The sequence below is a fragment of the Otolemur garnettii genome, unplaced genomic scaffold (genome assembly GCF_000181295.1).
Source record: "Otolemur garnettii isolate 467f Iridium unplaced genomic scaffold, OtoGar3 scaffold00138, whole genome shotgun sequence".
NCBI lineage: Eukaryota > Metazoa > Chordata > Mammalia > Primates > Galagidae > Otolemur > Otolemur garnettii.
The window spans coordinates 3,198,695-3,211,969 of NW_003852533.1; the positions used below are offsets into that span (position 1 = coordinate 3,198,695).

A 13,275-nucleotide genomic window follows, 5' to 3' on the forward strand; every position below is an offset into this window, starting at 1 on the left:
TGCGTGGATGTGTGTGTGTGGGGATACGTGGATGTGTGTGGATGTGTGTGGATATCTGTGGATTTTCTGCCCACGTTTGTGCTTGTCACCTCGTCCCAGAAAGAGGCTCATTCTTTCTCATCTCACCTTGCCCAAGTGTCATCTACTTTTCCTCTAAAATTATTATTCATAAAGATTCTAATGTTTTAGAAAATGATGTTCTATGTAAACATGATCTATTAAGATATTCTCATATCTTATGTTCAAAATATTCTGCATCAGTATCCTAAGAAGTAGAATTTCAGTAAGTTTTTTTTAATAGACACGAAAATTGAGAAAGCCCAAGAAGCCTGAAGGTACAGGGGAGAGAGTTGTTAAAAGATACAAAGCTACAGCTAGACAGGAGGACCCAAGCCCAGTGCTCTACGCCACGCATGGCCACAGTTACCACGTTGGACAGTGTCAGGAGCTGGACGGAGGATATGAGATGTTTTAGCAGCAAGAACTGGGGAACATCTGAGATGCAGGATGTGCTGGTCACCTGATCTGACCACACGTGTCACAGCATCACCGAGCACACCATGAACACGTGCAATTATTATGTGTCAATTAAAACAACTTTAAAAAACATCTGCACCCTCATATTAATTTGAAATAAAAAGAAAACAAATTTTAAATAAAAAAGATCAAATTTTTTTAAAAGAGAGGCCTATGCTATAAACTATTTTTAAAAACTATTATGATGCTAAAACAGTCAATTCTAAACAAACCCTATGTGTAAGAATTAATTTCAAAACATAAAAGTAATGGGGAAAAATTACAAAGGAAATAATAGGTCTGATCCCATGGAATTTCAAAGCCTTTGCATATTCCTCCCAAAATAAAATAAAATATAAATGGTATTTTAAAAAATATTATAAAAGGTAAAATACTTTATTGTCTAGCCAGCTATGCAGATGAGTTTTTCTGATGTCCGTGTAGGAATTGAGTGTGAGGCAAGCTGAGGCCGCTGCGTCTCTCTGACCTGCAGGCTGCGGGGCAGCTGGGAAGAAGCAGGTACATCTGGAAGAGAGAGGCCCTCGGAGGCCCAGGCTAAGGAGGTAGGAAGTATTTCCACTGTCACGCTGCTCTGATGTAAGAGTCGAAGGTGTTCTTGGAAGCCTGCCTGCCACCCAGTGTGACTTCACGGCCGAGAGAGACTCGTCCTGCTTTGTTAAGACCTGTCATTTACCCAAGTGACAAAGAGAATAAACCTACCACTGGAAAGGTTTTTTAAAATGAGCACAATACACAGACATTTTCATTATCTAATAGATACAAGAAAGTATGCTCTACCTCCACAAGAATAAAAGAGATCAAACTAGAAGGATTCTGTGAGAAATGCCCTTTTGCTCTTTGAGTGAGCAAAGCAGTTAACATGATTAATTCCCAGTACTGAGGAGAGCGCAGAGAGCCAGGCCCTCTCCCACACTGGGAGCCAGGTACACACGGTGATGACCTCCACGGAAAGTAATTTGGCATTTTGGCAATTTGTTTAAGAGGCTTTAAAAAGTTCACAGTCCATATCCTTTGACACAGTAATTCCACTTCTAAGGATCTATTTTAACAAAATAATGAGATAAACACCCAGAGTCTGGTGTGTGCATTAATCCAACAAGCACTTTCTGACTGCCTGCTCCGTGCCAGGCCTGTGCTAGGAACCACAGTGAGTAAAAAACAGGGTTCCTGCCCTCACAGGGTCACTGTACACTAGTTTCAAAAGGATGTTTACTGTGGTTTTCTATATGCAAACTCTGCAAATAATGTCATTAACAAACAACAGGGAATGAATGAATAAATCACGGTATGCCCGTGGAACAGGACACAGTAAACACACTAAAAACAACTTTTGGAAAAGTCTACCATGACATGGGAAATGCTTGTGTTCAAAGTAGCCCAGGCAGGCTTGGCACCAGCCCGCCTGTGGCTCAAGCGGCTAAGGCGCCAGCCACGTACACCTAAGGTGGCGGGTTTGAATCCAGCCCGGGCTCACCAAACAACAATGATGGCTGCAACCAAAAAAAATAGCGGGGCCTTGTGGTGGGTGCCTGTGTTCCCAGCTACTTGGGAGGTTGAGGCAGGAGACTCGCTTGAGCCCAGGAGTTGGAGGTTGCTGTGAGTTGTGATGCCATAGCACTCTACCCAGGGGGACAGCTTGAGGCTCTGTCTCAAAAAAAATAGTAGCCCAGGTGCAGTGGCTCACACCTGTAATCCTAGCACTCTGGGAGGCCGAGGCTGGAGGATCACTTGAGGTCAGGAGTTTGAGGCAACAGTGAGGTATGATGGTGCGACTGTACTCTACCCAGAGCTAGAGTGAGACTCCATTTCAAAAAAAATAACGTTAAAAGCAAAAAAATCATGACACAAAATCACACATATTATATTGCCATAAGTGCATAAAAATGTATATTCATAGAAAAAAAGACTAGAAGAAAATATATTAGCACATCAACACAGTGGTGTCTGTGTCTCTCTGAAAGCCGGAGACCCTGGCTCTGCTCTTGACGCCACCCCTGTCATTAATATCTGATTTTGCACAAGTCAGACAGATCTCATAAGGCTTAATCTTTAACTTCTTCTTAGTAAAGTATCTCAGGAATGGAAAAAAATATTCTAATGTACTCAGTCCTACTGTGAAACTCATACTTGCATATGAAAAATGAAACACAACTATAGCCTTGGATGAAGGAGGGAAGGGGAGAGAAAGGGGAAAGGAGGGGGGCGGGTCGATAGAGGGAGGGTTAGTAGGGCGACCACACCTGTGGAGCATATTGCACGTACAAGTCGGATCTATCAGGTGTAGAACACAAATGTCTTAATCCTGTAATTGGGTAAATGAGGTGAAGGCTATGTTAATTAGTAGGATGTAAGCACTCCAATTTGTACAAATAATCAACACATTGAATCTCATAATGGCATAAATGTATTTATGATATATGTACAAATGACTTAATAAAAAAAAATAAAAAAAATCTTTAACTTAGAAAATTGAAGCTGTAGTTATAGCTTTCACGCCCTCCCCGTATGCAAGTTAGGTAACACGTGACTGAGTACTTTGCAAGCTGAAATGCTCCAGGCAAATACCACACACTATTTTCTTAGCAAAGGATGATTAGACCTGAAAGATAGGACCTGTCTCCCACTTTTCCATGTCTCTTCTCTCCACAGTGCTAACTGTGGGGGGAGTTTTCTTGAGTTACCTCACTGGCCCCCAGTCACTCCCTTTGAATCTTGCCACATTTACATGGACATATTAATCCACATTAACTGGCTGGATGTAGCTCATCGGGTGTGTTTCATTTTCTTTTTCCTTTTTAAAATATAGACTTATTTATGAACTCGATGGGGCTGGAGCTATTTTGAGATTTTAGGAGAGTATAAAACCATTATTTCTTCACCCTCTTCCTAATCCATTGCCCAAAGGATAACTGAATTGCCCTAAAATCAACAGACCTCTCCGGTAAACACGTCATAATCCCTCTGACAGTGACAACTGGATCTTGAATATTGTTCTCATCGCCATTATGTTTTATTACGCAAACCCCTCGACAAGGCAAGACCACCCACCTGAGGGCTTGTGAGGCACTGTTCCCAGCAGAGGGACGCTGACGGTCGGATCTGCCATGACGCCTTTATCCAGGGAGCGCAAGGACAGGAATTCATAGAAGTACTCTGCCTGCAACAGAAGGCACTGACAGTCAGCACCATGAAACCCCAGAGGGCAAGTGGGACTCCTTGACTCATTACCCGTCTGATGGGAGAGTGGCAACGTTCACTCCCGGAGGTTGGGGGAACAGGACCTGGGAGATACCGTGTGAGGTTAGCTCACCCTTTGCGTTCTACAGCTGTGGAATTAGACCCTCTGTTTGGAGAAAAGTGATTCCTTAAAAACATTTACCCAAAACATCCACAAAAGTTATCCTTTTAACTTAAGTGATACTATTTAGTTCCTGCTTGTTGAAGGATTTTTGAGGGGAAAAAATGCTGTTAGGGAAATAACTGATGTTAAAACAATCATAGATTAGTCCTTAGAAAATAGATTTCAGCTTCTTTAGTCATTATTTAATTCTAAACTTTAAAGTGAGTCTTTTTTTTTGAGACAGAGTCTCACTGTCGCTCTGGATAGAGTGCTGGGCATGGTAGCTCACAGCAACCTCAAACTCCAAGGCTTGAGTGATCCTCCTGCCTCAGCCTCCCAAGTAGCTGGGACTACAGGCACCTGCCATGATGCCGGGCTAGTTTTTCTGTTTTCAGCAGAGACAGGTTCTTGAATTCCAAGCTCAAGCAATCCACCCTCCTCAGCCTCTCAGAGTGCTGGGATTACAGCTGTGAGCCACTGCCCCACCTACAGAGAGTCCTGTGATCAGAATTTGGAGAGCTATAATAAAGGGACAATGCAAACAGCAATCTATTGGCATAAGAAGACATTAAAGTCCAAAATAATCTTGTTCTTAAACACTGATTTTTCTTTTTAAGTCTTTTAATTTGTATTACTCAAAAAAGCTTCATTTTCTTATTTAGCTTTCTGTCTCTGTGCTTGTGCCTTCAACACCTTCACAACGATTTTCTGCTCCTCGATAAGGAAAGCACGCTCGATCCTGTCACTTACACATTCAGCCCTCGTGGAACCGTCCCAGGCCCTGCTGACATGTTTTTTTGTTTTGACAACCTCATAAGCATTTTAGATCTCTTGGGGCAAACCCCTCAAGTCTGCCTGGGCACCCGCTACATGCGGACTTTGGTGCTTCCCCAACCCTCGTGGTATAAAAATAAACAGTTCTATTACCAGGGGTTTGGGCCAGCCTGGTTTTGTTAGAGGCTGTACTGCAAGAAAGCCTACGATGGTAGGTCAAACGCTGCACCTTTCTGAATGCCTCTCGACAGCGTTCCCAGAACTGATTTTGAAAGGTTTGTATTTAAGGTCTCAATTTAATTATGGCAAGAACAGCCTAAAAATTAAAAAAAAAAAAAAAGCCCACCAGCACAATATGACAACAAGCCATAGAACTTTACAATGTAAACATTTTCATTTTCCGACGAAGGTCTCTAGTTGAGAAGATGATTCCTGCCACTCAAATGGCCATGAACGCTGAAAGGAGCCATGTTCCATCCCACTAACCACTTTGATGCTACAGTCAGGGCTGGAAACCTTCTGTTGGAAAGCAGAATTAATTTAGGTGTAATCAAATAAGGCTGCATTCAAGAAATTTCAACTGGACACACTTTAAAATGTCCATTATTTTATAAAAATATAACTACTATGCACTTAAAAATTTCAAAAAATGAGAGCCACTTGTGAACTTTAAAGTTCACTAAACTTTTAATGACTTTGTTGTGTCTGCCTTTTGTTGGAAGGCATTTGAGTGTCTGGTTGCAGCAGGGAGGGCCACAGTTTCAGCTGATCCTCTAGAGGGGTATCAGTCATCTGTGGCCTGAGGGCATCTTGATTTGGGTTAGGTAGGAGAATGTAGTAAGTGGTTGAAAAGTAAGGAAGTATTTTTCAGGCACGTTACCGAAGGTGTGGGTATTCTACTGCATTTGCCGAAGGTGTGGGTATTCTACTGCATTTTTCCATAGTTGAACTGGATCTTTCTTAGCATGAAACAATGACTTTAAGCTTCATCTACTAAGCACTCAGTCAATTCCATCTACAGTTCTTTAGGTGCCCGGGTGACACCAACTAGGTGCGTGCTAGTTGAAGTGCTAATTTGAGTGTGGTGTCATGATCTCAGTCAGTGATCCACTCCTTGTATTCTCCAATGATAGGTCTGTAACAGCTGTGTATTCTTCAAAAGATTTGCATGTCTCATCTTGTTGCTCAATGACCTTTGCTAACTACAGAAAATTTTCACCTGAAATTTTCAAGGGGAAATATTTTGAAAAAAGATAGCTTTTTAAAAAATACTTGGATTTTTGCCACATATCATACAGAGACTTAGTTTTACTTTGCAAAGAAATATTCAATCCATTTTGATCCATTTTGATTTGACATGGTATCACACAGAAACACTGCATTCCTATAGAAATATTCATTCAATAATTCACATTGCTGATTCTGTTCTTCATAATATTTAATTAACTGCTCTCACAGAGATAGAATTTGGGCTTACACCTGTGATAGCCAACACAGTAGAATTATACAGAAAATCTGCGGTGAATACCTCATCCTTCAACTACAGCATGTTATGAAACTGATGATTCTGTGTTGCACTTGCACAAGTATACTTACCAATACTTATTACCTGCTGCAAAGTGTCAAAATAGTACCTGGAGCACAGAGATTTTGGTGATGCAAGATAATGACGGAAAGAAATGAGAGCACCTGGGTCGGTTAACAGCTATTTTATCTGTGCGACAAACCCTTCATGCTTTCCTGCCATGGAAGGTGCGCTGTCTGTACACACACTAACTAAATTCATCAGATCCAGTCCAACTGCACGACACTGAAGTTGAAAGTTGTTGAAGATATTTATTCCTAGTATTCTGTTTCCAAGAATGTCCAAAGCAAGTAACTCTTGGTGGCAAAGAAAATCTTCTGTCATGATCTGAATGTAATATAACACTTGTGCTGAGTCAGTATTGTCAGTCAATTCATCCAAACCAATTGAGTAATATTTCTCTTCCTTTGCAGTATTGTATGAAGTTGTTCTGTTAACTTGAAGGCTAATTCATGCTGCTGATCAGTTGTGGTTCTTCGTGAAAGAGGGAGTTGTTTGTACTCTGTACGTTAGTGGGGTCTAAGCACCCTACAACCTGACAATACATTCTTTCAGTTTCTTCATCTCTGAATGGCTTCCATTTTTTCCCCAGTGTATAAGTTTAATATAAATTTCTTCAGTGGCATTATTTCTAGGTCTTATTACTACTTGAAAGAATTTTGTTTTTGCTTTTCTCGTTTAACTGTGCAATACAACTTTTTATGCCTCCCCCTCTAATCTAATTTCTTTAATGTTGATATTGCAGTATCACAAAGCAAGAAAATCACCTTATCTTTAGCAGAAACAAGATAATGTTGCAATTCTTAGTCCTCATTCAAAAAGTCTATTTTTGGCTTGGCACCCATAGCTCAGTGACTAGGGCACTAGCCACGTGCACCGAGGCTGGCAGGTCTGAGCCCAACATGGGCCAGCTAAACAACAGTGACAACTACAACAAAAAATAGCCAGGCACTGTGGCTGGTGCCTATAGTCCCAGCTACCTGGGAGGCTGATGCAAGAGAATCACTTACACCCAAGAGTTTGAGGTTGCTGTGAGCTGTGATGCCACAGCACTCTACTGAGGGTAGCATAGTGAGACTATGTCTCAAAAAACAAACAAACAAACAAAAAAGGTCTGTTTTCTTTCTTCAGTGTTCTCTTTGTCTTCTTTGACAACATGGTTTTTTAAGCAGATAGAATTAAAAAATACCATTGGGATGCCTGGCATGGTGGCTCACACCTGTAATCTCAGCACTTGGGAGGTGGAAGCTGGTGGATTGCCTGAACTCACGAGTTTAGACCAACCTGAGCAAGAGTGAGACCTCATCTCTAAAAAGCAGCCGGGTGCTATGGAGGGTAGCTGTAGTCTCAGCTACCTGAGAATCACTTGAACCCAAGAGTTTGAGCTTACTGTGAGCTAAGATGCCATGGCATTCTACCAAGGGTAACCAAGTGAGACTCTGTTTCAAAAAAAAAAAAAAAAAAAAACACCATTGGATTATGCAACTCATAAATTCCACTTCAAACAGAAACACGGTGCACCATGGTGAAAAGCTGACAATAGCCTGGGGGCATGATCCAAACTTCTGGACGGTGGCCTGTTAGGAGCCAGGCTGCAGAGCAGCAGGTGAGTGTGGGAAGCGACCTTTGTACTTCACAGCCGCTCCCCATCACTCGCATTTCCTCTTGAGCTCTGCCTCCTGGGCTCTGCCTCCCCAGCTCCGCCTCCTGAGTGAGCACTGCCTCCTGAGTTCCATCTCTTGAGTGAGCTCCGCCTCTTGATGAGCTCCGCCTCCCAAGCTCCACCTCCTGCATGAGCTCCACCTCCAGGGCTCCACCTCCTGCATGAGCTCCGCCTCCCAAGCCCCACCTCCTGAGCTCCGCCTCCCAAGCTCCACCTCCTGCATGAGCTCCGCCTCCAGGGCTCCACCTCCTGCATGAGCTCTGCCTCCCAAGCCCCACCTCCTGAGCTCCGCCTCCAGAGCTCCACCTCCTGCATGAGCTCCGCCTTTCAGGCTCCACCTCCTGTAGGATCAGGGGCAGCACAGATTCTCCCAGAAGCATGAACCCTCCTGTACACTGTGCATGTGAGGGATCTATTTATCTAGTTTTCACACTCCTTATGACAATTTAATGACCCCTCATCTTATGGAAAATTGTCTTCCAGGAAACTGATTGCTGGTGCCAAAAAGACTGGTGCCCTAGATTGACATACTTGAGCCCCATAAACTCTCACCATCCAGATTCCTGCCATAGTGGCAGCGCTCAGGTAGGGGAGTCAGGACCAGATCTTGTGTAGCAGCTGTCAAGTTAGCCCTGATGGATGACTGATGTTCTAACTGTGCCAATCTGGGACTATTATTTTACTGAAAACTCATTTTATGCTTTGGTATTTTAAATATGTCCTTTTAAAAATAAAATTAAAATATAAAAGACAAACATGTATCAATAAAAATAAAAGGATTTGTTCTGTAAGAGTCAGAGTCAGTGTAAAGGCTGCACTCAAGGCCTAGAAGGTCACCTGTGGCCTGAAGGCTGCAAGTCCCCCATCCCTGGCTTAAGAGCCTGTCAAATATCATTCAAAGTGTCTGTGATGGAAACACCATGTTCTTCCTTAGGAATAAAGAACAATCAATAAATAGCACAAATGGTAAGTGAGAGTTAGGCAAGTTGAGTAGCTCTGCAGTTACTTTTAGGGCTATCCAGAATTTGGAATGGTTAATTAAAGAAATTAATCATGTAAGCATGGAACAGAAGGAGGTTTGAGAAGAATAAGGCCTTTCCTGAATGTAACGGAAAAGCTGTTTTCCAACATGGGAGATGTTAAGAGATACATGGTTGTAACAGGCCCCAGGAACTTTGTATGGGGACACGAATGCAAAGGGGTCATCTCAGCAGCTAAGGGAACACTGTCTACTCTGCAGTGAGCCTCACCGGGCCAAAGGAAGCCCCTTCATTGACCAGATTCCCACTGCAACCCCTCTCTTTGAGTTTGGCCATAGTCTCAAAAGACCACTGTGAATAGTTCCTTAAGTGGGCAAATTAAATGAATGGCCCTGAGAATAAAGGGTCATAAGATAGGTGATTCCGACCCTATGGGAAGGCAGAGGTCTCAAAGAAGTCCTCCAAAAAGAATGTGGTCAGGAAAGGTAAATTCAATCTGGGATGAATTTCTTTGACAAAAAGAATGGTAGCTCTGTTCCTGCAGGAAAAAAAGCAGTGACTATTCAAAGTGGTTACTTTCCATGAATCCACATGTTTAAATGACTTCTCCCGGCTGGACTTCCCTCTGCACTTTACTAGATAATATTTAGTATTCAACACTTTATTCTAAAACATGTTTCAGCACTATGAAAGAATTCAGAGATGCATACCCCAGTAATCAGCAACTGTTGGATTATTTCTATTGCCAAGCACACTATTAACAAAAAAGTAACGATAACACAGCAAACACCAGTGTAAGTTTGGCACCAGTTTTGTGCCAAAACTTAAACATTTTATTTAAAGCACATACAATGATGAGAAAGAAGTGGATTAGAACACAAAAACTTTGAAACAAAAATTTTAAGTACCATAGAATTTATCATTTGTTACTCCATAAATCTTTCAGTTTTATTGCATGATAAATTAAATATGCCTTCCTATGTGTGGTACTTTTAAAAATTACATTTGTAAAAACCACTACAATTCCAATAAGAAACCTGATACTTCAGGGGTTTTTTTGGCCAGGGCTGGGTTTGAACCCGCCACCTCTGACATATGGGGCCGGTGCTCTACTCCTCTGAGCCACAGGTGCCGCCCTCATATTTCAGTTTTAAGTATTCTTTTATTAGTAAGAAAAAGAAGTGAAAGATGAGACACAAAGAACAAAATAACGATGGCGTAGTATTTTTTTATTTCTAGACAGAGTTTTACCATGTTGCCCTCGGTAGAGTGCTATGGTGTCACAGCTCATAACAACCTCAAACTCTTGGGCTTAAGTGATTCTCTTGCCTCAGACTCCCAAGAAGCTGGGACTATAGGCACCCGCCACAATGACTGGCTATTTTTTGTTGCAGCCATCATTGTTGTTTAGCTGGCCCGGGCTGGGTTTGAACCCTCCAGACTCGGTGTACGTGGCCGGCGCCGTAACCACTGTACTACAGGTGCCAAGCCAATTGTGTCCTATTGACAGGAATAGATTTCCTTCCTTTTCTTTACTCTTCAGATATAGTTCTATACCTTTTATACAGAAATAAATGTGTTTATTTTAAAACAGGCACTACCCACACACCCTGGTGGCTGTGGATGGTCACTGATGACTCTGTCTGTGCCATTTTCTGATCACTGGTGTAGCATCCTTCTGTGCTTCAAGAAAATAACAATCCCAAATTTCAAAGTTAAGGTAGGGTAGGCAAGCACATCAACTGATTTGCATGGACAGGTTAAAAAAAAGAGAGAAAAGGAAAGGACAAGTAGCACTCAAGTAGGTTTTGAATGTCTCCTGCAAAAAAGTCTTAATGATGTTGAGAGAATATGGACCCAAAAGAATTTCCCTCTGGCCCAGAAACAGAGCTTCGTGGAGCCTTTGGGCCCCTGTACAGCCGCAGAGGGGGGGCTGAAAAGCACAGGACCGGTTACCTTCAGTCTCAGAGTTCGCAGTTGCCTTCTGAAAACTTCTAACTGGAAAATCATTTAGAAATTGACCAGCATTTGTCTCTGATCTTGACACTAACTTCTTCTAAAGTTTTACTTTGCCATTATAAACAGATCTAACAGAACCACAGATACCATGTAAATATTTCTACAAATATATTAGTTATCATTACCCCAACATGGAGTAAATATACCCTTCATTTAACTTAAGAGCTTAAATTAAAAAGTCATAAAAAGTGACTGATGATCTTAAGGATAGATGTGTGCCATTTCTAAATTCTAGACAAAACTTCTTGTTTTGTCTAGAATAAATATTCTTAGACCCAAATCTCTCCATTGTAAAAACTTATTTTGGAGCAAATAAAACAGAAATTGCATGCCAAGGAGAACAGAGACCTGGCTTCATGGTTTGGGAACAAGTTTCACAAATTGCAGATTTGTTATTTAGATAAAAGGAACCCGGGGCAGGAGCTGTAACAGAGAAGTGGTGCATTGGAGCGTCTAAACCTCTATTAGGAAAAAGTACATTTTGTTTTATTAAATGACATTAGTGGAAACTCAGAGGCAAGCAGGGCAATTATTTGGGGAAAACATGAAAAGATCACTTTGTATTCAAAGAATGGGTCTATTCAGGAGAATAATTCACTTCTAAATTAAGTTGCTGAAAAATTTTGTGGCCTAGTTTGCCAGGCAGTAAATTTTCTTTTCACAGAGAAGCATAAAAGACTCCCAAATATTACCGAGAGAGGAGTGCTGGAGGTCACCTAACTCGCTTCCAATCGACTTGCTGAATACTAGGGTTGTTCCTTCCAGAACAGATGAAGACACCATTTAAACAGCAAAATGGGGCCACTCACAAGACCTTGCTCTGCCCCTGTTTGAGGGGGACTCGGAACAAGGACGCCGAGAATCGTGCAAACCACTGGAGGAATGGGAAGAATTCAGTGTTTCATTTCCAACTTTGAAGTTCTGTGTTTATGGCATCTGCTTAATCTAATCAGTGCCAAGTGCAGCTCATCTGGGTTCAGACCAAAAGCTTTTCGTGAACCATGCTGCTCAAACCTCCTCACTCCGTATCAGGATGCTGGCCAGGTGGCTCACGGAGAACGTTACAACGATAACGGTATCATCTTTGTTCTCAAGAAAACTCGAGGTGTTTGTGGACACCAAACACAGAGAAGCCGTAAGGTTTGACTATTTGCAAATAATTTTTGTTGAGTCTTTATCATTCTCCAAGCACTGTTCATTTAATTTTCACAACTGACTACTGTGGCAGCGTCCAGTGAATCCAGATTAGCAGGGTACAGGGTGGGGGAAGAGCTACAGGGACAGGAAACGGCTGTATGTGAAGGGCAAGAAGAGATCGACTGGAACAACCAAGAGAGGAAAAGAGTGCAGCGTCAAAGACTCAAACAAAATGAATGTGCATACCCAATGCAGAACCTAACGTGATGCCTGAGCGTTCCGGCCCAAACTGCCAGGTCTCACACCCTTCCTCCACGCTCCCTTCCTCTGCCTTCTTCTTGTTCCCTCTCTGCAAAATTCCATCCTTTAAATTGGAAACTTCTTAGCCTCAGATTCTGTGACTCTGCTGATTCTCACCCCATGTCTTGATTTCCCCCCATTTCCTAGTAACTGTCCCCTTCTCATCATCGTAGAAAACCGCTCAGACTCCGTTCTCCATCCTTCTCCCCAGAGCTCTCGAAGGTTGAACTGTTTCCTCTTGGGCAGCGACGCTCCACAGAACCAGGTACGCCCTCCTGCCAAAGTGCAGGCCCCGGTGCCACCCGCCTTCTGCTCACGTGCACAGGATAAAGTTCATTATCTTCCAAAAGCAGCTTCCCCGCTGACCCCGTCACAGCTGTCAGCAGCGTGATGATTCCACAGCAGAGGCACTCAGCCTTGCCCCTCCCTCTGTCTTATCTCTCCACAGAAAGACACCAAAACCTTATCCTTCTCCCTTTTCCAAAGGGACCTTTGGATTCTGCCCCTTTCTTTCAAAGCCCCTCCACCTCCACCCTAGCCCAGCCTTTATCTCCTCATATGGGCATTTTTATATCATTCTTTTATATCCTTCTTGCCTTTCTCTGTAGAAATCTGCCAGATAGAAACCAATGAATCTAAAAGCATCGCTTTGGGCATGTCACAATCCTTCCCTGTCTTCCCTCATGTCTCGGGCAAGGCCTCTCACAAGCTACGTGTCTCCATTGCCTGGATCCCACTTCCCTTCCTCCTTACTACTCCCCAACACGGATGATCATCTTCTGAGCTCAGCTGCCCCGCTGTGCTACCATGGCCATGTATATTCCCCTCCACCAACCTTCACTGGCCCTTAAAACAGCTTGGTCCTGGCTCGGCGCCTATGGCTCAACTGGCTAAGGCTCCAGCCACCTACACCTAAGGTGGTGGGTTCGAATCCCCAGCC

The 13,275-nt window shown here is 42.8% G+C and overlaps 1 protein-coding gene and 1 pseudogene across 1 annotated transcript in view; both read right to left on the reverse strand.

Moving 5' to 3' along the window:
- Positions 1–13,275, reverse strand: part of WIF1 (WNT inhibitory factor 1) — a 75,480-nt gene that overhangs the window by 28,787 nt on the left and 33,418 nt on the right. The window contains exon 3 of the mRNA XM_003798530.2: positions 3,586–3,694. Coding sequence (XP_003798578.1) covers positions 3,586–3,694 — 109 coding nt within the window. The remainder of the gene's footprint in view (positions 1–3,585; positions 3,695–13,275) is intronic.
- Positions 4,532–9,215, reverse strand: LOC111728016 (annotated as a pseudogene).